A 24,032-nucleotide genomic window follows, 5' to 3' on the forward strand; every position below is an offset into this window, starting at 1 on the left:
GCTATGGTTAATGTTGACGACTTTAGAGATTATGATTTAAATTTTATTCGATACGAGATGATAAAATTGTAATGCGACCTGTTTAGTGAATGTAGAAAACGGAAGAACATGAAGGTTGGACTAAGCTTTAGAAGATAATGGAAGACAATGGAAGAACATGAAGGTTGGACAAAGCTTAGCTACCGTCCAATGACAGATTAATTATTTTCATCTTGAATCTGTCATCCATTTTGATTTTGTTTTCGTCCCTCACCTGTTTGCAAGTTGTAACTATCATCCTATTCTGAGAGAACATGGAGCAGCAGGATATTTATTTTAAAGTAAACAACCCAGTTTTTGGATCAGTTTTGTCCAAAAATTAGTTTCATAATGCTCTCAGGATGGATTCTATGGCATGAACTAAGTAATTTCAGGGTCCCATCTTCTTCCATTATGAAAGGTTGTTGGTTTAATATTTCTAATTCTAGACCAAGAAAGCGAGCCGACTAGGGTTTCGAGAGGACCAAAATGGATTCAAAAAGATCAGCTTCCATGACTCAACATTATTTGATGATTTGAATTGTTAGACATAGATGAAGGACTGTTGCAAATAGTATATTTTGTGCTAAGACATATCTGTGGATTGATGATATAGGAGCAGTGGGAACATGGCAAATTGCTATAATTTCAACCTCACAATCACGAACATCCAAACTTCACCGGCCACCTCAATTTGATTATCTTACCATTTGATGATACCTGTTGCAGATCATATAATTTGTGCTAAAGATCCACATGCAGATTGATCCTAAAGGAGCAGTGGGAACATGGCAATTTGCTGTATTTCCACCTCACAATCACAAACTTCCAAACTTCACCATCCAGCTCAAAAATTAATTATCATACAAATCATACACTAAAAAAACAACCGGCTAGCCCTCTTGAAAACACTATAAAATCCTCATCCCATCACCCCAAGTTCCTCATCTCCAAACACTTAGCCACTAGGTTTAAAGAAGATCAAAATGGCTTCAAAGAGATCAGCTTCCCTGGCACTCTTTTTGGCACTCAACATTCTCTTCTTTTCCCTTGGCAGTGCTTCTACCCCTTGTCCTCCCACCAACTCTAAGCCCAACCCGAGGCCGAACCCGAACCCCACCCCTACTCCATCTGCACGAGGCAGATGCCCCAGGGATGCCCTTAAGTTAGGTGTGTGTGTGCTAATGTGCTTAACTTGGTCAACGTCGTCATCGGTTCACCCCCGGTGCAGCCATGCTGTTCCCTTATCCAAGGCCTCGCCGACCTCGAAGCCGCCGTCTGCCTTTGCACCGCACTCAGAGCTAACGTCTTGGGCCTCAACCTTAACATCCCGATTTCCCTTAGCTTGATTCTCAACGTTTGCTCAAGGAATGTTCCTACGGGCTTCCAATGCTAAATCTCCACTCTTCAGTACCTTCATCTTTATCATGGTTTTTGAAATTTATGGTTTTCACAATTTCCAATAAAACAGTGTTTTTGTTTGTAACTTTTGTTGTTAATGGAAGATCTGTCAAGGGATTCAAATTATATGTAAAGAATGTATTATTGTTAATTTGTTATTATTCGAATTATCATTTGATATATTTTTTAATGAAAATTTTAATGTATTATAACGTTTTTTAAATACATATTTAAAGGCACATTATGTTAACATTGTCGAAAAATATATTATTATTTTTGTTGGTATTAAAAAGTTTAGGTCAGGGGTGGCTCTCCCAATCTATGACCATGGTATACCTAATACCCAATTGGGATTTACATAAGAATTTACAGATTGTTCACCAAGAGTGACGGTGATGTGATTCAAACTTGAGCTTAGAAGCTTAAATTCTTGAATTTCAATCACTTGTGCCAATACTCGTTAGCGGCGAAAATATATTATGATTTTTAAAGTTTTCTCTTCGTTAATATATAAGATTTATCGTTAACAACTTTTGATTTAATTATTATAGCATGTGATTTATATCAGATTAATCAATTTTATCTTTGGTAACAACTAAGTAACTTAGGTGTTTAATCAATTTTTTTTATCTTAATTAGTATGGAAATTGATTCAAATTTAAAGGTAAATATAAATAATTATTGGTAGACATATGATTTTATATCAAGAGTGTAAATATTTAAAAGTATATTAAAGATCTAGAGCATACAAAATTATAAAAATTCAAAAAAAAATACAAAAATTAAATCATCAAATGATTATACAAAAAAGTATTTAAATCATTTAAGTACTTAAAATATTTAAGTACTTATATGATTTAAATATTTAAGTACTTATATGATTTAAATATTTTTTATAGACATATTTTTTTTATAGAAATATGGGTCTCATTAAAAATCCCCTTATATTAATCGTAATGAAGTACAAACGTAGGAATATTTATTTAAACTAAAGCAAGAAAAGTTATGGAAAAAATTACAATTCGATCACTTTTGTCCAAAAATTAGTTTCGGAATGCTACCTGCAAAAGATAATACAATGAATCAATTATGAACGAGACGTTAATTCTCTTAAATAATATTCATAGTTTGGATTTTGATATTATGAATGGATAAATTGAATTAAAAGAGGTGTTTCTATAATAAAATTTTAAAATATGTTATTCGGATTAATGCGACCAATTAATTATATATAGGTGATTATATAATTTATAAACAAGTAGTTTATGCCAAGACAGGTCCAATTGAGAGTAATAACATGGCAATGTACTAATTCCCCAGCTCAATATCACAAACATCCAAACTTCACCGGCCTGCACTGAATTGAAAACAAGCAACTGGGCCTGTTGAAAACACTATAAAACCCCTCTCCCTTCGTCCCAAATTCACCATCCTTAAACACTTGTACTTTTAACCCTAAGCCAAGCAAGCAAGCCACGAGGGTTTTTCAAAAAGAAAATCAAAATGGCTTCAAAAAGATCAGCTTCCATTGCCCTTCTTTTCACGCTCAACATCCTTTTGTTTTCCCTAGGCACTGCTACTAACCCTGCCCTCCCACCAACTCTAATCGGAGGCCGAACCCGAATCCATCTGCACGTGGCAGATGCCCTAGGGATGCCCTTAAACTAGGTGTGTGTGCCAATGTGCTTAACTTGGTCAATGCCACCGTCGGTTCACCCCGGTGCAGCCATGTTGTTCCCTTCTCCAAGGCCTCGTCGACCTCGAAGCCGCTGTCTGCCTTTGCACCGCTATCAGGGCTAACATCTTAGGCATCAACCTTAACATCCCGATTTCCCTTAGCTTGCTCCTCAACGTTTGCTCAAGGAATGTTCCTAAGGGCTTCCAATGCTAAATCGCCACTCTTCCCTGTCTTCATCTTTCTTGTGGTTTCAAGTATTTCCAGTGAATCCATGTTTTTCTTTGTAACTTTGTTGTTTTCATTTCCTTGCGGAGGGATTGATACTAAATAAGTGTTTTACTTTTCTTCTAGTTTTCTCTTTGGATTCTTTATCTCATAAAAAGACTTGTATTATTTTTTTAATAAACGTATTTATATTTATCCATCTCAATAAAAAGAAGAACCCCTTCACAGTATAAATCTTATACTATCCCAAGTCAGCGATAAATCCAGAAATTTAAGAATAAAATTTAAAATTTTATTCTTTTCTTAAAAAATAATGGGTATGCATATGACCCATACTAGGCTTAGTGCATCCGCGCATGACCCAAGCTATACAAAGATTATTCCACTTTTCAAAAAGACCTACTTATTTAGTTTTAAAATTGAGAGGTCTAAAATGTCTTTTTACCATCCATCCACACACATATATATTATGTACATTTTTATACAAGCCCAAAGTCATGGATTTTTGTTTGAGAGTAGAGATTAAACTATAAAGTTTTAAGGAGCTATAACTAACAGATATAATAAAAAAAGGTTTAAATTAAATTATTGAAAATTTTACGTTTAATAGAAGGTTAGAAATAACTAAATTTAATTATTAAATTTTAGGAGTTAAAATTGAAATTGTAGCATTTAACCAACTGCTCCGACTTTTACATTAATAATTTTCAAAAAAAAAAAATATAAACATATTAAATGGCCTACGTGATAAAGAGGAATGTTATTCTTCTTTAAAGACTTATATTCGATTAATTATGTTTATAAGATATATATTATTTTAAATTAAAATAATTTTAAATAAATATTATTTTGTAATATTTTTTATCAACCTCGTATGGTGGAATCACAAATGTCAAAAGGGAACTAGGCAAAAGATTTTCCTTCACATTTAGCTTCAGATGTAGAAGTAATAATAATATACTGTGAAAATAAAGATCATAAAAAATACTAAAAATAAAATAGTAGCTAATAATAATTAAATTAATATTTGGTTTAAATTAAGCTAATTAGAGCTGGGTTCAAGTACCACGAGACTCGATTTTAGTTAGTGAGTTATTGATTTTTTATAATATTAAAGTAAAAGACATTAAAGGTCTCTCTACTTTTTTTTAAAAAAAATAATAAAAATTATCATCGTATTATTTTTTCCTTTAATGAAGCTCTTCAACTAAAAAAAACAAACCTAACGTGACTATTTGACTAACTTTTTTTGTCGTTTAACTATAACATTATTGCCGTGACAATTCACGGTATTGACATGTAAGTCTATCTGTCATGTTTAAGTTACCAATTTAAAACATCTGTCATGTTATCATCCACGTTATCAATTATCATGGACGTCACATCAACTATCACGTCAGCACCGCAATAGATAAAAGACGAAAAACTTTAGTTAAAGAACTACATTAAATTTATTTTCTAAATTAAAAGACTACACTAAAAAATAATACTAGTGGCACATTAATTTTTTTTTAAAGTACACTGACCTTTGATATTTTTTTACTAATATTAATTAACATCTAAAAGTTATCAATTAAACGTGAGCGAGAATTGGTAATCTCGTGAATCCAGTGGTCGGTTCTAAGCTCGCCCGTGACACACCCGTCCAATCCAGCTAGACAACTTCCATCGGCCATATGCCAAGATTTCAAGACATAAAAATCCCACGTACAGACAGAATTAGGGTTTGCATGCAGAAATTATCAAGAACTATTGCAATATTAAGGAACAATCTCAAAACGGTGTGTTTCTATTACATGTTTGATTTCTCATATGCTTCAGATTCCATACACTCTGTAAAATTGCAATATTAGGGAGATAATGACGGGAAGAATGATCTTCACTAACACAAGATTCTAAAATTTTACGTAAAAAATTCTAAATGAAAAAAAAAAATCACATTAACCCTAAACCCTTTTGAAAACACTATAAAACCCGTCTCGCTTAACCCCAAAATCCCCCATCCTCAAACACTTGTATTTTTAACCCTGAGCCAAGCAGGCCACTAGGGTTTTCAATAAATCAAAATGGCTTCAAAAGGATCAGCTTCCATTGCCCTTTTTTTCACACTCAACATCCTCTTCTTCTCCCTAGGCAGTGCTTGTTACACCTGCCGTCCCACCATCCCTAACCCGAACCCAACTCCCACTCCATCTGCACGAGGAAGGTGCCCCAGGGATGCCCTCAAACTAGGTGTCTGTGCTAATGTGCTTAACTTGGTCAATGCCACCGTCGGTGCACCCCCGGTGCAGCCATGTTGTTCCCTTCTCCAAGGCCTCGTCGACCTTGAAGCCGCCGTCTGCCTTTGCACCGCTATCAGAGCTAACATACTAGGCATCAACCTTAACATCCCAATCTCCCTGAGCTTGCTTCTCAACGTTTGCTCAAGGAATGTTCCCACCGGCTTCCAATGCTAAACCGACTCTTTTCGTCGTCGTCGTTCTTACGGTTTCCAGTATTTCCGGTAAATCAGTGTTGTCGTTGGTAACTTTTGCTGTTTTTTCATTTGCGCGGAGATTGATACTTAATAAGTCCATTACTTTTATTCAAGTGCTTTTCTTAGGGCTTTTTGTATCTCTAAGGGACATGACGAGACTTGTATTATTCACCTTGTTTTATTTCCTTATTGTTTCCATGTCAATTTATTAATGAAATCTGTATGTGATTCTAAATTAATTGAGTTTGATTGGTATAAAATTCAATGATAATTATCAATTTGTTTGTTATTTTATATTATTATTATTTTAATTTATATTTACAATTGCAATAAAAAAAGCACAAATAAAACACACTTGCAAGTATAGTTTTGTGTCCGTGACTGAGAATTTGTTGAGGAATATCTAAGCATCGTCACGTGGAAAACATAAAAAAGGATTACAAAGAAAACTGGTCATCTTACTGCGCAAAAAGACAGATTCCTTGGAGTTGCTTAATAACTTTTATGTGATTATTGGTATTTAATTTATTAATTAATTTAGATCAAATATTATATATATATATATATTAAAAGTGAGTGTACAATTATTTGTATTTAATTCAATGAGGAATTAATTTAGATCATAACAAATTAAACAATTTCAATGGTTAAGAGATTTTTTGTCACTTGAGGTCTCGGATTCGAGCATCATGTGTATAAGATTATAAGCATTTATTATCAAAGAGTTGATAGTCTTTAAATATATACTATATTTTATTCACCATATACTTATGAAAAAAAAGGTATGATGATTAAAATTACGAAGAATAATTATATTTTAATCTACTAACTTTTAAGTTGAATTGGGAAGTTAGGGGTTGTTTGTTTATTTCAGAATGATTAAGCGATGAATGATTCAAATGCTAAATGATTCAGATGCTCTGTATGAATTAGTTCTGAATGTGGCATGTTGTTTGATAATGGCTCTGAATGATTCAGAATGTACTTTGATGCTGAATCATTCAGCACTGTTTTGCTGAATCAGTCAGCACTGAATCATTCAGAGGTGAGAAACAAACATGCTGAATATTGAAAGGTTCAACATTCAACGCTGAATGGTTCCATTCAGCAGGGCCGGCTCTGGGCAGGGGCAGAAGGGTCACTCGCCCAAGGCCCATAAAATTTTATAATTTTTATACTATATATTTTTAAGCATAGACACATCAACATCGCCATTTGAAAGAGGAACAGAGCCCTGGGCCGGGGCAGAATGGTTGCTATTATTTTTTTTATTTTAATAAAAAAATATCAATTTTATACTATATATTTTTTATATTTTTTTAAAATTAAAGGTTCATTTCTTTTATTTCACCCCGGATCAAAAAATACCCAAGGTCGGCCCTATCATTCAGAGCCAAACAAACAACCCCTAGTATCCCTTGGCTCTAATTCAAACCCGTGAACCATTCTTGTGGTCTGAAATAACTTTAAGACACAATCTTCATTCTTTGGGACATGTCGTCTTCAACTAACTTGATTAGCATTAAAAAGTAGAATTAAAAATTCAATAGCCAATACAAGAAACAATGAAATTTAGAAAATTTTGATTAAAAATGAAAAGAAACAAAGTTTAACGATTTATATATGTTTTTTTTTCTCGGGTGTAATCATACCAGTACTAATGCATCATATCTCATCACAGCTCTGCAGTTAAATATGCTTGGGCGAGGGTAGTACTAGGTTGGGTGACCTCCTAGGAAGTTCTATTGTTGCACCTCTCATTTTAAAAAATTTACTTTTTCCCTTCAAAACCACGTCATTTTCGGTAGGGATGGGCATCGGACCCGAACCAAATCGGGCCGGATTTAAAAAAAGGTTTGGGTCGGGTCAGGTTTTTTTAAAGTTATATTCGGGTCGGGTTCGGGTTTAGGATGAAAAATACCCGGCCCAAAAAATTGTAATTTTACCTTATATATTTATGGATAATTGCAATAATATTCATCTATACATTATTTTATTTCAATTAAATTTATATTTTTATTGAATAAAAATAATATTTTTAAATAAATATATTATTTTGAGTTGAGTCAAATTCAAATTTTATCTAAAAAAATGGGTCGGATTCGGGTTGGGTGAAAAGTGTACATTTTTTAGTTAGATCCAAATCATGTGAATAATTTATAATTTTCGGATCGAATCTAATAGACTTAAAATCTAACCGGATCGAACTCATGCCCATCCCTAATTTTGGGATACACTCTATCATTCAAGATGGGACTCACGCCTTTCTAAATTCTTTGGGATATTTGTTATTTTATTCATTTTATTTATCATTTATACAGTTTGATCCTTAATTTGCATGTTTAATTATTTTATTGTCCATTTTTTTGTTATTTCAATTAAGTCCTTCAGCATGTTCATTTTTATTATTATCTTATATTATTTATTATTGTGGTTGTTTTTATATGTATATGTCATTTTGTTTCTATTTACATATTAATTTTAACAAAGATTTTGTATGTTTCAAATCATACATGAAATTTTAATAAAAATATATATATTTTTAAATTTTTTAAGATAATACTATTTTTTATTAAGATTATTAATGAGATATTTTCTAATTTATTTGAATTTTTTATATAGTCTTAAGTATATAGTGGACCAAAGTGAGACTTGTCTTAATTATATAGTCTTTCATTTTTGGTGCTTTGTATAATTTTCCTGATTGCATGGCAAATTGTTTGAATTCTGTACCAATAAAATTATCATTTTTGTTTTCAAAATAAAAAAAAAATCAATACATGTGATTTTAATTTCATCAAAATAATATAATTCAATTGATTAATAATATATAAAAGGCCAAATTCGCAATAAAATATTTTTTTGTGTGTAATTTATTGCAAAACACATATAAAGCTGTTTTTTTTTAATAAACGCCGTTAGTATTATTAAAAAAAGTGAAAACATCCAAAATTATGATAAGAGTTTATAACTATCATCGTAAACTAAATACATAATTCAGACTTTTCTTATAACATTAAAATTAACCACTTTAGATTATATAAAAACCATACATGGAAAAGGTTAAAACCCCATCCAAGAGACTTGAACAAAAAAAATAGATACGAATAAATCTGATTGCATCAGCAAACGAAACACAAAAGAGAATTAAGCTATTGAAATACCACTGAGAATTGCAGATCAGAGCAAAGCGTCGTGAGAAATTATCCTCAAACGCAAAAACACACATCCAAATTCAATCCAAAGGTCCATAGCAGAGAAGATCAACAAGATTTCAAATAAGCGCCATCTTGATCAGTCGTTGCGTCGTCAAATACAACCCTGATAAAACATAAATAAAAGAACGGACAAACGATCGAGAAAAAAAACTGAAAAACATGCCCCAAAGACAGAGATAAACGTGCAATACAAACAAACATAGATAAACATGTAACACATGCATAATTATTCATATTTAAAAACAAAAGAAAAATAAAAATAAAAGAGAATCGACGATCGACAACTAACATTAAAGTTGATACCGTCTCTGGTTAAAGAAAAAATTGATATAAAGCTAATTAAATCTTTGGATTCTTGGAATTGTTGATATGACATGAATTTTTCAACCTTTAATCCCTTCAACTTGCTTTTTGCATCATATACCCACAGCTATAGATTTGAATCACAAGATTTTGAAAACCTCATATTGCTTTCCAGTTGGCTTGACAAAAACGGAACAACAATTCAAGAATGTGATAAAAAATTAAAAAAAAAATATTCCCCTCGTCCCATAAAAAAAAAATTTATTAACTTTTAAAAAGGTCAAATTTTTTAAATTTTGACATGATTATTTTAAATATTTTAAATAATTAAAATTTATAAAATATATATTTGAAAACTACTTGATTGAAAGTTTTTAAAATATATTTTTATCAATAATAAATTTTAAATAATAATTACTCAAAGTTTTAAAAAATTTAACCAAAAAAATCAATAATAAACATCTTTTATGAGATATAAGGTGTAACGATTTAGATAATCAACTATCAGTTAAGGATGATAAGTCAATAAAAAGTTTGAATTAATCGAGTTTACAAGTTCAATTTGTATTTTCATACTATGTTAGAAGTTTCAACACATGCAACTGATAAAATAAAGGGTAAAATATACGTTTAGTACCTAAATTATCAGTTTTGCTCTGTTTTAATACCTAAAATTTTAATTTTCTCGAAACCAGACCTAATGTTTAGTTTTTGATTCATTTTAGCACCCCACTATTAAAAATTTAATGCGTTTAGCACCTAAACTATCAGTTTTGATCCGTTTTAGTATCTAAACTTTCAATTTTTTCAAAACTTAACGTTAAATTTTGAACACGGATACTAAAATGAAATAAAAACTAAATTTTAGGTGCGATTTAAAAAAAACTGAAAGTTTAGGTGTTAAAATGGATCAATATTGATAGTTTAAGTATTAAATGTGTAATTTACCCTAAAATAAATTCCATTGAGCAAAGCTGTTTATTTATTGAATGTTGAACTGAAATTAAGGAACACAAATTAATTAGGATTAGAAGGCGAGAAGCCTTCTTTCCTACCAGCAAAACAAGTACACAAGTAGCACTTAGTGAATGATTATGGCATACCAAAACTCCAAATTAAACACACCCAAAACATGATAAAAGAAAATAAAAGACCCAAAACATTGGAAGTGAGCTTAATAAGCACATTTGTAACCGGCAGGCAGTTTCTTTCCACAGGCGTTGAGCAGCAGGGACAATGAAACGGGAACATTGAGGTTGGTCCCCAACACATTGGCCTTGATCGCAGTGCAAAGGCAAACGGCGGCATCGAGATCAGCCAAACCCGAGATGAGACGGCAGCATTTGGTCCTCGGTGAGCCTCCGACGACGTGCACTAGTCCACCCAATAAATCATCACAGACGCCCAGTTTGAGTGTATCTTTAGGGCAAGTGGCTGGCCTTTTAGGCCCCGAGGGCGAGCCCTTGGGGGATGGCTTGGGGCTCTTGGGCGGCGGGGGGCATGGCACGTAGGTCGAGCTCGCCAAGGTGAAGAACAACAAGTTCAGGGCGACGAGAAGCGCAGCCGATGCGACGGTTTTCGAAGCCATGATGTTTTAGAATCACAATAGTTGTGAGTATTGGTGTGATGAAAATGGTGAATCAGGGCTAGGGTTTTTATAGGCGAATTAAGGAACTGGTTATGGCCATGGGCACGTTGGAGTAAAAATACCCCATGTGGGCACGTTGGCAGGGATGGACACAGGGGTACTGGTGCTGTCACACCCCTTAGAATTTTTAAATTCCCTTATATTTTAGATTTTATTTTTGTATTTTCTATTGATTATCTAATTTAACACCCCTAAAATTTTATAGCTTTACATCTCTAAATTTTTTTAATATAACTTCTTAAGTTTGCGCCCCTAACATAAATTTATGCGTTATAAGCTTTAAAAAATTGATGAAAAACTATGGATTAATTGTTCAATTATTCACCATCATAAAGTTGAAAGATAGGAATAAAAATGATCTATCTCATAAACTATTTTTGTTTTCTTGTATACTAGTTACCATGCTACTAGTAACATTATCATAATTTGTACATCAGACTAATGGTTATTAAACTGAGATAATCTTTCGAGTCTTTACCGTACTATTTGATCTGAATTATTTAGTCAATAAATTAAAACACTGATACATTACTATACATGTACACAAAAAGAAGAGATAATTGTGGAACCAAAATGAATGAATGAAAAGGACGAGTAAATAAGCACATGCATGTGAATGCTGATGAGGTAGCTTTGTCTCTTAGCTTTCATGGTGAACTGGAAAAGCCAGAACAATTGATGGGGATTTGCAGATGTTTGAGAAAGGAGGGGAATTAAGCACATGGGCCCTAATAATTACTTCCATCAATTCTTAGTTTCACTGTTCCTCAAGCTTTGATCAAATTGCTAGAGATTTTTTCTTTTAGCTAGATTCATACTCTATTAATTTTCTTTTGAGTTTTCTGGTTTTCTTCTTTTCGTATTTTCCCGGAAAATCCAAACTGAAGCATGTAAGAAAGCAACATCTAATGGAAACAAAGCAGCTTGAGAATTAAGCTTCCTTATTAATATCCTATGATTACTGATTACAGACCCTAAATTTGTTGGTTGTGCAAAGTCATTTAATAAATTTAATGATATTTTATAAGATGTAATATCATTTTTAATATTTTTAAAAAGTTTAATAATTATTTTATTTATATTTTTAAAAATTCAGCAACCAAAACCATACCTGAGCATAGTCAAGTAATCTCTAATGTAATTTATTCTTTTCAAATTTTCCGTATATTTAAGGGTAACGTAAAGCTTATTGTCATGCAGGGATTCAAATAGCGGTCAGATAACGGTATCGCGATCGTTATATCGTGGTCGCGGAAAATAGCGGTGTAAAAACATAATCACATTAATAATGGTAGATTGTGGCCTTAATTTAGCGGATAGTGGCCAATCGCGGCAATAGCGGACTGTTATTCTTTATTTTTCTGTTATTTCATTTTATTTTTTGAAAAAATTAGTTTCTTTTTAAAAAATAACTTATTTAGAAAAAAATTCACGATCACGATAGCCGCAATGACTGCAATAGTATTTATTATATTTGAAACCACGATAAACGTAACACGACTGAAAACGCAGTCGCAATCTCAATTTAAATCCATGTTGCCATGCATGCTTTTTACCTTTTTCATGTGGGTATAATTGCAACCGGTTTATGCTTGTGCTCCTCGTACTAAGCCACATCCTATGCCGTAACGCCTTCCAAGCTCACCACGCAACGGAGGCGCTCCCAAGCTTGAGCCACCATTATTGAATGATAACTGGGTTTGACCATTAATGGTTATTAGTTTGCATTTCAAGAATTCTTAATTAAGGTATAGAACCAGTGGCGGAGGCACAACTTGGTGAAGTTGGGCACGTGCCTATCCTAAAATCTGAATTTTCTTCGATTATTTATTTATTTTACAGACGGTACCCACCTTGAAATTCTATTTATACTCATCTCATTTAAAATTTTTATGTTTTATATATATATATATATATATATATATATATATATATATATATGTATATATGTTTATCTTAAAAAAATATTTATGGATCCGCCACTGTATATAACTATTATCCAAGCGGTTTGCCCACATTTTGCATGTTGAGCGAAAAATACAAACATAAAAATATAAATAAATAGGCATCACATAACTAAATCGATAAAGAAACAACAAGGAAAATAATACAAGTCTTTTCATGTCCCTTACACTGGGAAAAACACACTTGAAGAATGCATCAATTCCCACTAGGAAAATTTAAAATGCAAAGTTGCCAGAAGAAAACACTGCTTTATTGGAAATAGTGGAAAACATAAGGAAAATGAAGATAGTGAAGAGTGTCTATTTAGCATTGGAAGCCCGTAGGAACGTTCCTTGAGCAAACGTTGAGAAGCAAGCTAAGGGAAACCGGGATGTTAAGGTTGAGGCCCAAGACGTTAGCTCTGAGTGCGGTGCAAAGGCAGATGGCGGCTTCGAGGTCAGCGAGGCCTTGGATAAGGGAACAGCATGGCTGCACCGGGGGTGAACCAACGACGACGTTGACCAAGTTAAGCACATTAGCACACACCCTAACTTAAGGGCATCCCTGGGGCATCTGCCTCGTGCAGATGGAGTAGGGGGTGGGGTTCGGGTTAGGCTTAGGGTTGGTGGGAGGGCAGGGGTTAGAAGCATTGCCGAGGGAAAAGAAGAGAATAATGAGTGCCAAAAGAAGGACCGTGGAAGCTGATCTCTTTGAAGCCATCTCAAAAACCCTAGTTGCAGTTGGCTTGCTTAGAGTTAAAAGTAGGAGTGTTGGAGGATGGTGAATTTGGAGCGAAGGGGGAGGGGGTTTTATGGTGTGTTCAACAGGGCTGGTCGGTTGTTTTGTATATGTTAATCCAACTGTAGGGTCATCACTTTGAGCTGGCTGGTTTGAAGAATATGAGAAAGCAGCATTCCATGAGTTTGGCTGGTGAAGTTTGGAAATTTGTGATTGTGAGGAGGAAATTATGCCACATTGCCATGTTCCCATTGCTCTTATAGGATCAATCTCTAGATCTTTCTTTATTATAGATTCCCGTAATTTAGACCATTACTCGTATGGGAAATTATAGCACATTGCCATGTTCAACTGCTATAATATTAAATTGTGAGGAGGAAATATGTTAACCGCTAAACGTGCTATAATATTAAATTACAGTTGCGATGTTTATTACACGATATGACTAGTATTATGGTAACTTTGAAAACTATTATTGTGATGTGAACTTTACATACTTGTAGAGCAGCCCAATATTGACGCAAATCAAAGGAATTGCTAGGAAAATGGTTTGCCAAAAATTTCTACAGCAGCCAGGGGGAATCTAAATCTTCTTTCCTTGTGAGGAGCAGCACAAAGTAAACGCCGATTCAAAGGAAAATTTTGATTCCTTTGAAAATGATTCACCGGAAATGCTGACTCGCACACCAAGTTGCACGTTGATAACAAGAGCTTTGATTTAGACCATTACCATACATTACACCGCTCCCCCAAAACAAATCAGCACATGCAGACACACAGTTTGAGTGTATGTGTAGGGCAACTGGCTGGCTAAGCTTTCTAGGTCCCGTCCCAAGTGCATGGCACGTAGGTCGTCGGTCGACCTCACCAAGGTGAAGAACAACAGTTTAAGGGCGACAAGAAGTGCAGCTGATGCGACGGTGTTCGAGGCCATGTTTTACAGGCAACGGAAGGACTGGTTAGCCATGGGGATGAAAGTACCCCACGTGGGCACGTTCTGGCGGACCACACAACATGCAGGGATAACCCTAAAAAACTGATGAAAAACTACGGATTTATCTATGTCATCAATTATTAGCAAATTAAAATAAATAAATATAATAATATCAAGATAAAAGAATCCAGTTCAAGTGATATGCTAGCCCTAGGTAGTTGAAAGAACATCTTCGTGAATGAATGTTGGGCACACACACATACAAGTGAAAGTTCATTTACCAATAAAAGGGTTAATCATGATGGGCTTAGGTCCCATTCCATTTTGTTTATGCCTTGCACTTGTGTAGGTAAAATTGACCCAATAAGTTAAGCAGGAGATAAAACTAGCCCATTAAATCAACTTTGAAATCTACGACAAATACTACAGTACAGTGTAAACTCATCACGTACACATGACGAGTTTGTCTAAATAATATTTTTTATTCAAACTTAACACGTTGACGTGAAGAATTCCTATAAAATATATTTTTTAATTAAAATTTATTATGTCTGAGTGATATTCTAAAAATATATATATATTTTATTAAAACTTATCACACGTAACTTATACCTCAAAATAATTTTTGAAATAACCTAATGAGTCAAATTTTTTACGTCAATTTTACCCATGTGTGTATCCACATTGGGCAATCGCCCATAGTTTTGGGTAATATCAAGACTCCATAGCTGAATACCAATTTTACCAAAGGGAAGATGAAAGATGGCAGGAAGATTGAGCAATGTAGCGTCAAGGATCATGCGCTGGAACAGCATCTTTTTGCGGTGCGGCGTCTCCTTTCTCCGACTCCCTTCCGACATGGGTATACCAGTATGTATCAAATTATATATTAATATATACAACCAATATGTATCAAATTATCCACGCTTTTTTTGTACGTAAAAAACTCTTTATTTTTAAACTAAATCATTAACATATGTTTATCTAATGATCATAAATTAATATAAAACTAGAGTTTCATATATTGTAACTGGATCCATTACTAATGCCAAGAAATGTCACCCTTCTAATAAATAAAGGGGAGAATGAAATAAGCTTATGACTTGAGGATTCTTGAATAATGGCAAGATAATCGCCTAATGAATATGTACAAATCGAACCCCCCTACAAAGGACAGTGAAGCTAACTAAATTAGTGGGAGCATTATAAGCTCTAAGCAGCTACAGTCATGGATTATACTGCCAGAGTACATTTCATATTTACAAGCACAAGAAACACCAATATCATAGCCAGAGGACATTCTCATGGTCCTAGTCTCTTATCCCGAACTAACTCATGAATAATTCTTGCTTCTTTCAAAACCAGATGATGATGTTTAGGTCAAGTGATTAGGGTTCATCAATTTCACTCAAAAAAGCTATGCGATGTACCAGCAATAAACAAACAGGAAGTGAAGGATGAACGGGTTCTTATTTTTCGGATGAGTATGAGCTTATTATCGTCTCTTCACCTTCAATGGAAGCCAGGGGAAGTTTGCTTCTTCTACTCATCTTTTTCACATCCTGGCTTTAACAAATAAATATTCTTCTTACCATGTTGCAAAATTCCCTGCATGAATATAAGATAAAAATCGATAAATGTCTGAATTCTAGAACAAATAATCATATATGTGTGGAAGACTTGAGGCATTATCGGGCTACTTACGGCCATGGATCATCGCCTACCAGCATCATATCCCCATCATCATCAGTGTAGACAATCTCCCACTTAGTCCAAGGGCGAAGCTCTCCCTTAATGCCAAACATCTTCTCTAGTTCATTTATAAGCTCATCATAACCCTCGAACATGGCCAAATCCACAGCGCGACCTACAGCTATTCCCTGCATCCGAACCTGTTCACATACACAGACGCCAAAGAAAGATTACTGGAAATTCTTCGAAGTAAATAATTTATCCAATTGGAGGAATTAATGTTTGCAAGAATATATCATTTTCAATACCTTTGTACGACTTCTTGTAAAGCTAGATGAACTTTGCCTGCTCTGGATCTCTTTTGTTGGTAACTGTTGCCGTTCCTGCTTCTTTTTAGAACTTTTGAAAGGTTGGACTTCTGATCTGAATCAGTAGAGGATAGGGTGCTTGGGTCAAGTCGTTCGGTTAAAACCATAGTCATAGTAGAAAGTTGTGCAGATGTCCTCTCCAATGGTGTTGAGCTTGCAGAATGGTTTATCACCTCAATACCAAATAATCGGCAACTAGCAGCTGTCTCTGATCTGTTGAACTTTTCAATTGGATCAAAGGTTGGATTATGGTTGAGCTGTGGATTTGAAAAACCTGGAGGAATATGCCAATCAGATAATCTCGTTTTCTCTTCTATTGTATCAGGAAACAGATGATGGGAAACGCTAAAGCCAGGAGAAGACAGCCAACTTCCTTCATTTGGAGTCTCGGTAACAGAGCTGCAACTACTGCTCATCTCAGTCTGAATTCGGTGCCACATGACAGGATTTTCATTTGCTTTTGCTTCAGCAGGAATGTTTTGTGGCGTTAGATCATTAGAATGCATAACTCCAGAATTCCAAGGAGATGATGCTTTTGAAGATATATCTATATTATTCAAATAAGATGGGATGAGTTGGTTATAAAAAATAGAAGCAAAACAGAAGAGGCATCAACAAGGAAAGCACGTCTTCACCTATGGCAGGAATTTCAGCAGGTGGTCGAGGCCTTTTTTTCTTAGCTGCAACCGGTTGTGCCAGAGATGGTGGAACGTGAGTAGAAAAGGGTTCTATCTCTCATGCTGAAACCCTGTCACGTCTTGGAATAGAGGCAGGTCCATCCCATTGTACCTGTTGAAAAATTGGTAATTATAGCCCTCGGCCTTTCCCCAGCCTCTTATGATTATGGCCATAGCGGCCCGAGAACAACTGCTCCTAAACTGCCAAAATAATTTTAAATTGAAATTGAACAAAGCATATAAGAAGAAGTTACCTTCAATGATCTCCATTTTGAATCTTTCCAGTGAGGAGAAAAATCTTCAAACCCTACGATCGTGCCAGCAAACCTTATCAATCAAGATAGGTTGCGTACGAATTTACAGAAGAGATCAAATAATCATCAATTCAAAGCAATCACGTGGTTAAGTTCCACTACCTTCTCTCAGGAGAATCCTCCTCTTCAAACCTCATCTTAAATCTAACGCCAACAGTAAACTTATTTGTAACAGCCTCCAAATATTTGTTCAACCCAATGATGAACCTACTCGTCCTGATATTTTACACAAGAAAATGTAAGAAAATGTATCATTTTTACCTCAAATTTTGACAGACCTGCAAATATCAAACCTCGGCTTATAGTAGACAACAAAGAGGGTTTGTGTTGAAACTGCATGAGATGCAGTTGCAAGCACTCCAACATGCATACTCAGACTTGAAATCACTGACGTTGGCATGATGCTATGTTGCCGAACAGCACGCCTCACTCCAACACGTAGCTCGTCCTTTTCCCCTCTAGATAACCAAGTGTTAAAGAAATAGCCCATTAAAAACCCGAGAATGAACAAAACCACCAAAGGCCGGAACATGTTCAAGGTGCACAAAAACAATTAGAAAAAAAACCAAAAATGATCTACCTCAAAAAGACGAAAGAGTCACCAGCTACTAATCTCTTTGAAGTTACAAACGTACTCCATCCAGTTGTGAGCAAATGCCTCCTTGGTTGGCCTGCTCATTTAATCAGATACACATAAATAATGTGCCACTTGATGATTGCTGGAGGTGTCTTTTACACCAAGAGTAAAAAAATCTGGTGAGTATATTACCTCTGAAAATATGCTTAAAACGCCATTCATAGCCATGAAGATCCTTAGCAACCAATTTCTGGGTCGGGTTGCCTAGAGCATGTCCTTAAAGATATCCATGTATAGAAATCAGCAAAAAGGGTACAACAAAAAAAGATGAAAAAGGCCAAAAGCTAGCAGGATCTTGAAACTAGTACAAGTTTAGGAAGGCGTGGCATGTTTGCGAAGAACAGAAAACCCTCCATGGGTGCTTGTATCTGAGGCAGTTAACACCTTGCTGAATGAATGGACAGTAGGTCCTTGAAACTCAGGGGGCAAGGATCAGGGGTTGTTGGCTCGGATTGCTATAGATGAGAAAAAAGAAGGAAATCACTCATTTCAAGATCAATTCAAATATAAAAAATACACAACTCAGCAAGGAAGAAAATTGGTTCTTACATTTGGATCCGGCAACAAAGTTACTTGTGCATAAACCTCATCAGTTTCTTTTTCAGCCTACATACAGAACAGATCCATGAAATTATGCCCAAATCAATCATGTTGACAGGATAATATTACGGTCCACCAAGACTACATACATCTCTTACAATCTATCTGAAACCCCATTTTTTGAGCAGGAAAACCAATTACTAAAAACAAAAATTAATTATTTATAGCTTTAAGGTCTAAGTCCTCTTCAAGATCAAAATAATAATAGGACCCCAATAATTACTCAAGTTCATTTTTTTATATCTATTTTCCCGGGAAACAAACAACACAATTAAGAATCATAGTTGTTAATATTACCAGCAACCGAATGTGAACGACACGGCAAAGAATCTTTGATGGAAGGTTAAACATTGGAATCCTCTGATTGAACTCCTGATTCGTGGACGCTTCCAACTAAAACAATCCCCCACCAAAAACAGCAGTATTTCAATCAACAAATCCAAGAATAAATTAATCATTTACATAAAAAAAATTAAGGAGAATTTAAAATAAAAATATGAAAATGAAAAATAATCATTTCCGTAAAAAAAATTAAGGAGAATTTAAAATAAAATATGAAAATTGAAAAGATATTTACCTGTTCCATATGTCCTTGAGGAAAATAATACACTCTCTCGTTAGCTCGAGGAACCTCAACCAGTGGTCCGGCACATAACTTCCATAACTCCGTGTACAGATCATCGCCTCCATTTCCTATCAATCCAAAGAAGAGAAAAAAGTTTCAACGATTTTCCAGGAAAAGGCAAACAAAAATAAAAGAAGCTGCCGATTTGGGTTTTCTTTTTACCTTCAGGGGAGACATTATTTGTCTGCGAAAACGACTCTCCCAGATTCGCCATCATTGAACTGTCTCTAACTCTCCAAGTCACAACAAGCAGCAGCGAATTTCAAAAACCTCCAAAGTCCAAACCGATCTGATCCTTCACTTAATATATCGTATCGTATTAGTATACACTTAAACGATCTAATTAACACGATTCGACTGCTTGACTCTTCGAAACTTCACTTCTAATTCACTCGTCTCCACCTCTTCGCAACACGTTAACAATCGCCAGATCCAAACACCGTAATCAAAAATCGCTATCACAGTCACAATACCGCATTGCTTCACCTCGCGAAACCACTTTCAGCTAAGGAAACGCCGTTGCAACAGAATCCCAGAAAATCGCTTTGACTCTGATTCTTTCGCCTATTTCTTTCATTCTTTATGTATTTGGTTTTCTCTTATTAAGCATCGTCTTATGACTAACTTAACCAACTCTGGATGAGGTTTTAACCGGGGAATGGAGGAATATGTTAAATATGACGGACCATTTTGGCGGTGGATTAATGCCGTTTCTCGACTTCGTTTTACGTACGGGGGATGATTGGGTTATTATTGCCTGCTATTGGGAAGCGCGTGGTTTGGCGTTAACGGAGAGGTGTTAGGTGGGATTGCGCCGTTTGTTGCCGTCTCTTTCGTTGTCTGCTTCGAAACAGGCAACAAAATTGGCTCCATTTAACCCAGCAGAATTTTTTTGGGTGAAGTAAACTAGAGGTCCCTAAACTAGTAACAAATGTTTGTTTTCACTACTAAACTTTCAAAATCTATAAAATAATTATTAAAACTATCAAATTATTACAAAATGATCACTATAACGTTACAAATGATTGGCTCTTCTCTCTCTCTGACTTCTTTTAATAAATTTAGATTTGGACTCGTTTGAGTCGTATAGTATACTAAATATTATTCTTAAATATGTTTTAAGAAAGTTATGTTGGTTATAATTCAAAAAATATATATTTTTACTGAGACAGAGAACAAACATAATAAAGAAATAATAAATACTTAAATTATATCAATAATTATTTCAATAATTCACAAAAATTAATCAAATAAAAACTCAATACATATAATTTCATAAAATCAAAACCATTGTGCCCTGAATAATACATGCTTTGATTGGTGAGGGATGTCATTAAAACTCCAAATGATTGGTCAAACTTAATAAGCGCACCACTAAACTAAGGTCAAATTCCATGTTATAACCTTTCCATTGGGTTATTTATTTGTATAAAATTTTCACCTTTTCCTCAAAACCCAATTTGAACCCTATTGGCTACCAATTTAGTGCTTCAAATTAGGCGGAGGAGGAATCCCATTCATACACAATAATAAGATGCTTTGATTTGCCGTCTCGAAGTGTTTGTCTATACTACTAAGCATTTGAGTAATCGATAAGATATTAGTTAGTTCACTAATAATAGAAATTATTATTTAAAAAAAAGTAAGTATATCACATGGTTTCTCCTTTTAATTATAAATTTATTTTTTATAGTACACATCTAAGGGTGGTTCTGATAAAAAAAAATGACTATTGTTCTATTAAAATGATCTGATTTTGAAAATTTATCTGCAAAAATGTATAATTCACGCTTGAAATAACTGTGAGACGTACAAGACCACAAGTAGATTGTGTATGCTCCATGTGTTTATAATCAAATAACACTTGATGAGATGAGATATCAATAAGATAAATTTATATATATATTAGAATAAATTAACAAAAATCAATTATTAATTAAAAGGCCTAAATTTATTATTAGATTTTTTAAGGTGGTATATAGGCCCGTCCTAAAATGGCGTGGATGCCCTGTGCTATTTTTAAAAATGAGACCCCTAAAATATTTTATAATAAATATTAATTTGTCAAAATTTTGAAACTATGAGGGATCTACAAGGTTTTTTTTACCAAATTCATCATGAAAAACGATTAAAGATATTGTCAAAATCTTCGTTTACAATTTTCTCGATCATTTTCTCAAGAATCAAACAGAAAGATTATTTTTCCTTCGAACCTAAATATCGTTAGAACACAAATGTTATACATGAGTGGACCTAAATGGCATTCATGTGTAGAATCCTTAAATTTTTTAGGTCTTGTGACGTATCATATTCTATACTTATCATTAGACGGGCACGATGATATATTGAAATAGTTGCATACATATTGTATGTATAAGCAACAACTTGCAAAGGGTAGATACACTACTAAGCACCATGCTTGCTTCCTCAATGAGCATCATAATTCAAAAACTCTTAAGCCCAACTCAATGGGCCTAACCATGAGCACTAAAGACAAGTTGGACAATGTATTAATCCATTTTCATTACATTTCCCACACCGTTCTCATTTTTCAGCCCCACTCGACGTCACTTTGTAGTTTCCTCCGCACTCCAGTCCACACACGGCACGAACCTCGCTCCGCCGCAGCCGCAGCAAGCCAACAGCCCTACGCCTCTCTCGACGCGTCCCATACTCAGTATCTACCCAAGTTTTCTCGTCTCGTTCAACTCGCTCACCTCTTCGGCTCCGCCAAGGTTCCGTCGACCCTTAACGAACACCCTAATAACTCCCTCGACTCGTGCAAGAACTCGCCATGCAACGACACGTCCCGCTCATCGAACACCACGCGTTGGACCTCGAGTATCCCCCGCAGCTTGTTGCAATCCTCGAACGTGTGGCGGACACTCCTCAACGACGTCGAGTAAATCACCATCGTGCCTTTGTCGCTTTGGGGGGCATATATCCAATAACTCTCTTAACGGGTCTCGTTTGCTCATTATCTTATCGTAATTCGCCATCCTCCCTTCTTTCTCCCGCTCTTCACTGTCCTTTACTATGAAGGCCTAAATTTTAACTTGAACGCTCCTGACTGAACTGAAAGTCGTGGCTCCGGGTTCCTTGGCTCTGTTGGCGTCGTTTTCGTCTCTTTTCCCATTGACTCGATTTCCCTTATATCTCATTTGCAGCTGGTTTTGGAAGACCACTTGTTATCGTTGTTGTTAATGGTTGGCTTGAGATCTTCAAGGGTTTTGCTAACTTCTTCCCAAGAGTGAGGAAAAGCACCCAACTTCCAAGGCGTTGAGCTTCTCCAGAAGCACAGCCGGAAACATGCATGGGCTTCTTCCCTTGGTTCTCCTATTGGCCTTGCTCCGCCTTGACCCACGGTTCATCTATGGCGTTTATGTCGAACACCACAAAGCTTGATGGCGGCAGACGGTAGTAGTAATCCACGGTGGTAGGTGGCGGTGCTGCTTTTGGAAGCTGAGTGATATTTGTAGGCCTGTAAATGAACTGAACGTTCAACGAACCGTTCGTGAACCGTGCGGCGGGAAGTTTGTTTATGTGCGCTTATTTATTAAATGAACGAACATGAACAAGATTTTGTGTTCGTTTAATTAAATGAACGAACATGAACATAGGTCTCGTTCGTTCATTTACGTTCGTGAACGTTCGATTATGTTCGTTCGGTTATGTTCGTTTATGTTCGTTCGGTTATGTTCATTTATGTTCATTCATTTATGTTTAACCCAATCTTCTTAAATCAATTTTGGTGACCAATTTGTAAGTATCTTAAAAATATTAATTAATCTGATATTTTGATGACCAACTCCATAATTAAGCCAATTTTATTTGGAGATTAAATTCAATATGTTAACCCGTGAGGCACCTCGCACCGATATTCATTTCCCCCATTTTTTCCCCAAACTCTAGTGTTCACTGGAGAGTGTAGACGATTGCTGAAAGCTTCAAAACAAGTTATATTATAGTGCAATCTGAAGTTTTACAGATATATTTTCATCTCTTTCTCTGTTTTATTTGACTTAATAGTTGATATATATAAAGTTATTGCGGGTATTTTCACATCTAAAACTCAAGAAAACATCATATTTCTTTCTAGAAATAGATAGGAAGATAAAGGTAACAATCGAAAATATATGAACATCAGCAAAGAGAAAAATATATAGAATTTGCTAGAAAACAAAATAAAGGTTTCTATGCAATTTATGAAAAGAGTGTAATAGCTGAAGTAATGAGTTTTCTAGGAAGAACCCATTAATAAGTAGAAAATACACTTTAACAATGAACTTTTGTTTTCATAGTTCTTGTGTGACCTTTAGTTGTGGAGTAGACTTTAGGTACGTTAAAATTTTGAATGGTGGTTTAGCAATAATATCAGTTACGATATGTAGCATCGAAGGGATTTCGGATCTATGTTATTGCCTTGTAGTCCAATTTGTACCGTTCGAAATCTTCATGCTGTTAAATTTTCTACTCTGTCAACGGAAATGACCATTATTAACAAACCTCACTAAAGTCTGGTATTGATGTCACAAA

The 24,032-nt window shown here is 34.8% G+C and overlaps 2 protein-coding genes and 5 pseudogenes across 2 annotated transcripts; 4 read left to right on the plus strand and 3 right to left on the minus strand.

The window, feature by feature from the left end:
* Nucleotides 1–984: 984 nt before the first annotated feature.
* LOC120209405 lies at nucleotides 985–1,509 on the plus strand (annotated as a pseudogene).
* A 1,330-nt stretch (nucleotides 1,510–2,839) lies between these two features.
* Nucleotides 2,840–6,014, plus strand: LOC120209406 (14 kDa proline-rich protein DC2.15-like). The gene is made up of 2 exons (XM_039208428.1): nucleotides 2,840–2,887; nucleotides 5,355–6,014. Exon 2 carries the CDS (start codon nucleotides 5,389–5,391, stop codon nucleotides 5,776–5,778), a length of 390 nt encoding a protein of 129 aa, XP_039064359.1. The 5' UTR covers nucleotides 2,840–2,887; nucleotides 5,355–5,388; the 3' UTR covers nucleotides 5,779–6,014.
* LOC120209407 lies at nucleotides 2,923–3,445 on the plus strand (annotated as a pseudogene).
* Nucleotides 6,015–7,436: 1,422 nt separating the features above from the next.
* LOC120209419 lies at nucleotides 7,437–7,555 on the plus strand (annotated as a pseudogene).
* Nucleotides 7,556–10,283: 2,728 nt separating this feature from the next.
* Nucleotides 10,284–10,956, minus strand: LOC120209408 (14 kDa proline-rich protein DC2.15-like). Its single transcript, XM_039208430.1, has one exon. It carries the CDS (start codon nucleotides 10,905–10,907, stop codon nucleotides 10,494–10,496), a length of 414 nt encoding a protein of 137 aa, XP_039064361.1. The 5' UTR covers nucleotides 10,908–10,956; the 3' UTR covers nucleotides 10,284–10,493.
* A 2,225-nt stretch (nucleotides 10,957–13,181) lies between these two features.
* Nucleotides 13,182–13,631, minus strand: LOC120209409 (annotated as a pseudogene).
* Nucleotides 13,632–15,913: 2,282 nt separating this feature from the next.
* Nucleotides 15,914–19,810, minus strand: LOC120209410 (annotated as a pseudogene).
* Nucleotides 19,811–24,032: the final 4,222 nt, after the last annotated feature.

Source organism: Hibiscus syriacus, unplaced genomic scaffold, assembly GCF_006381635.1.
Source record: "Hibiscus syriacus cultivar Baekdansim isolate YM2019G1 unplaced genomic scaffold, ASM638163v2 tig00018833_pilon, whole genome shotgun sequence".
NCBI classification, from domain to species: Eukaryota; Viridiplantae; Streptophyta; class Magnoliopsida; order Malvales; family Malvaceae; genus Hibiscus; species Hibiscus syriacus.

Excerpts from the sequence above, each read along its gene's own strand:
- LOC120209406 (XM_039208428.1), top strand. The coding sequence starts at position 5,389 with ATGGCTTCAAAAGGATCAGCTTCCATTGCCCTTTTTTTCACACTCAAC.
- LOC120209408 (XM_039208430.1), bottom strand. The coding sequence starts at position 10,907 with ATGGCTTCGAAAACCGTCGCATCGGCTGCGCTTCTCGTCGCCCTGAAC.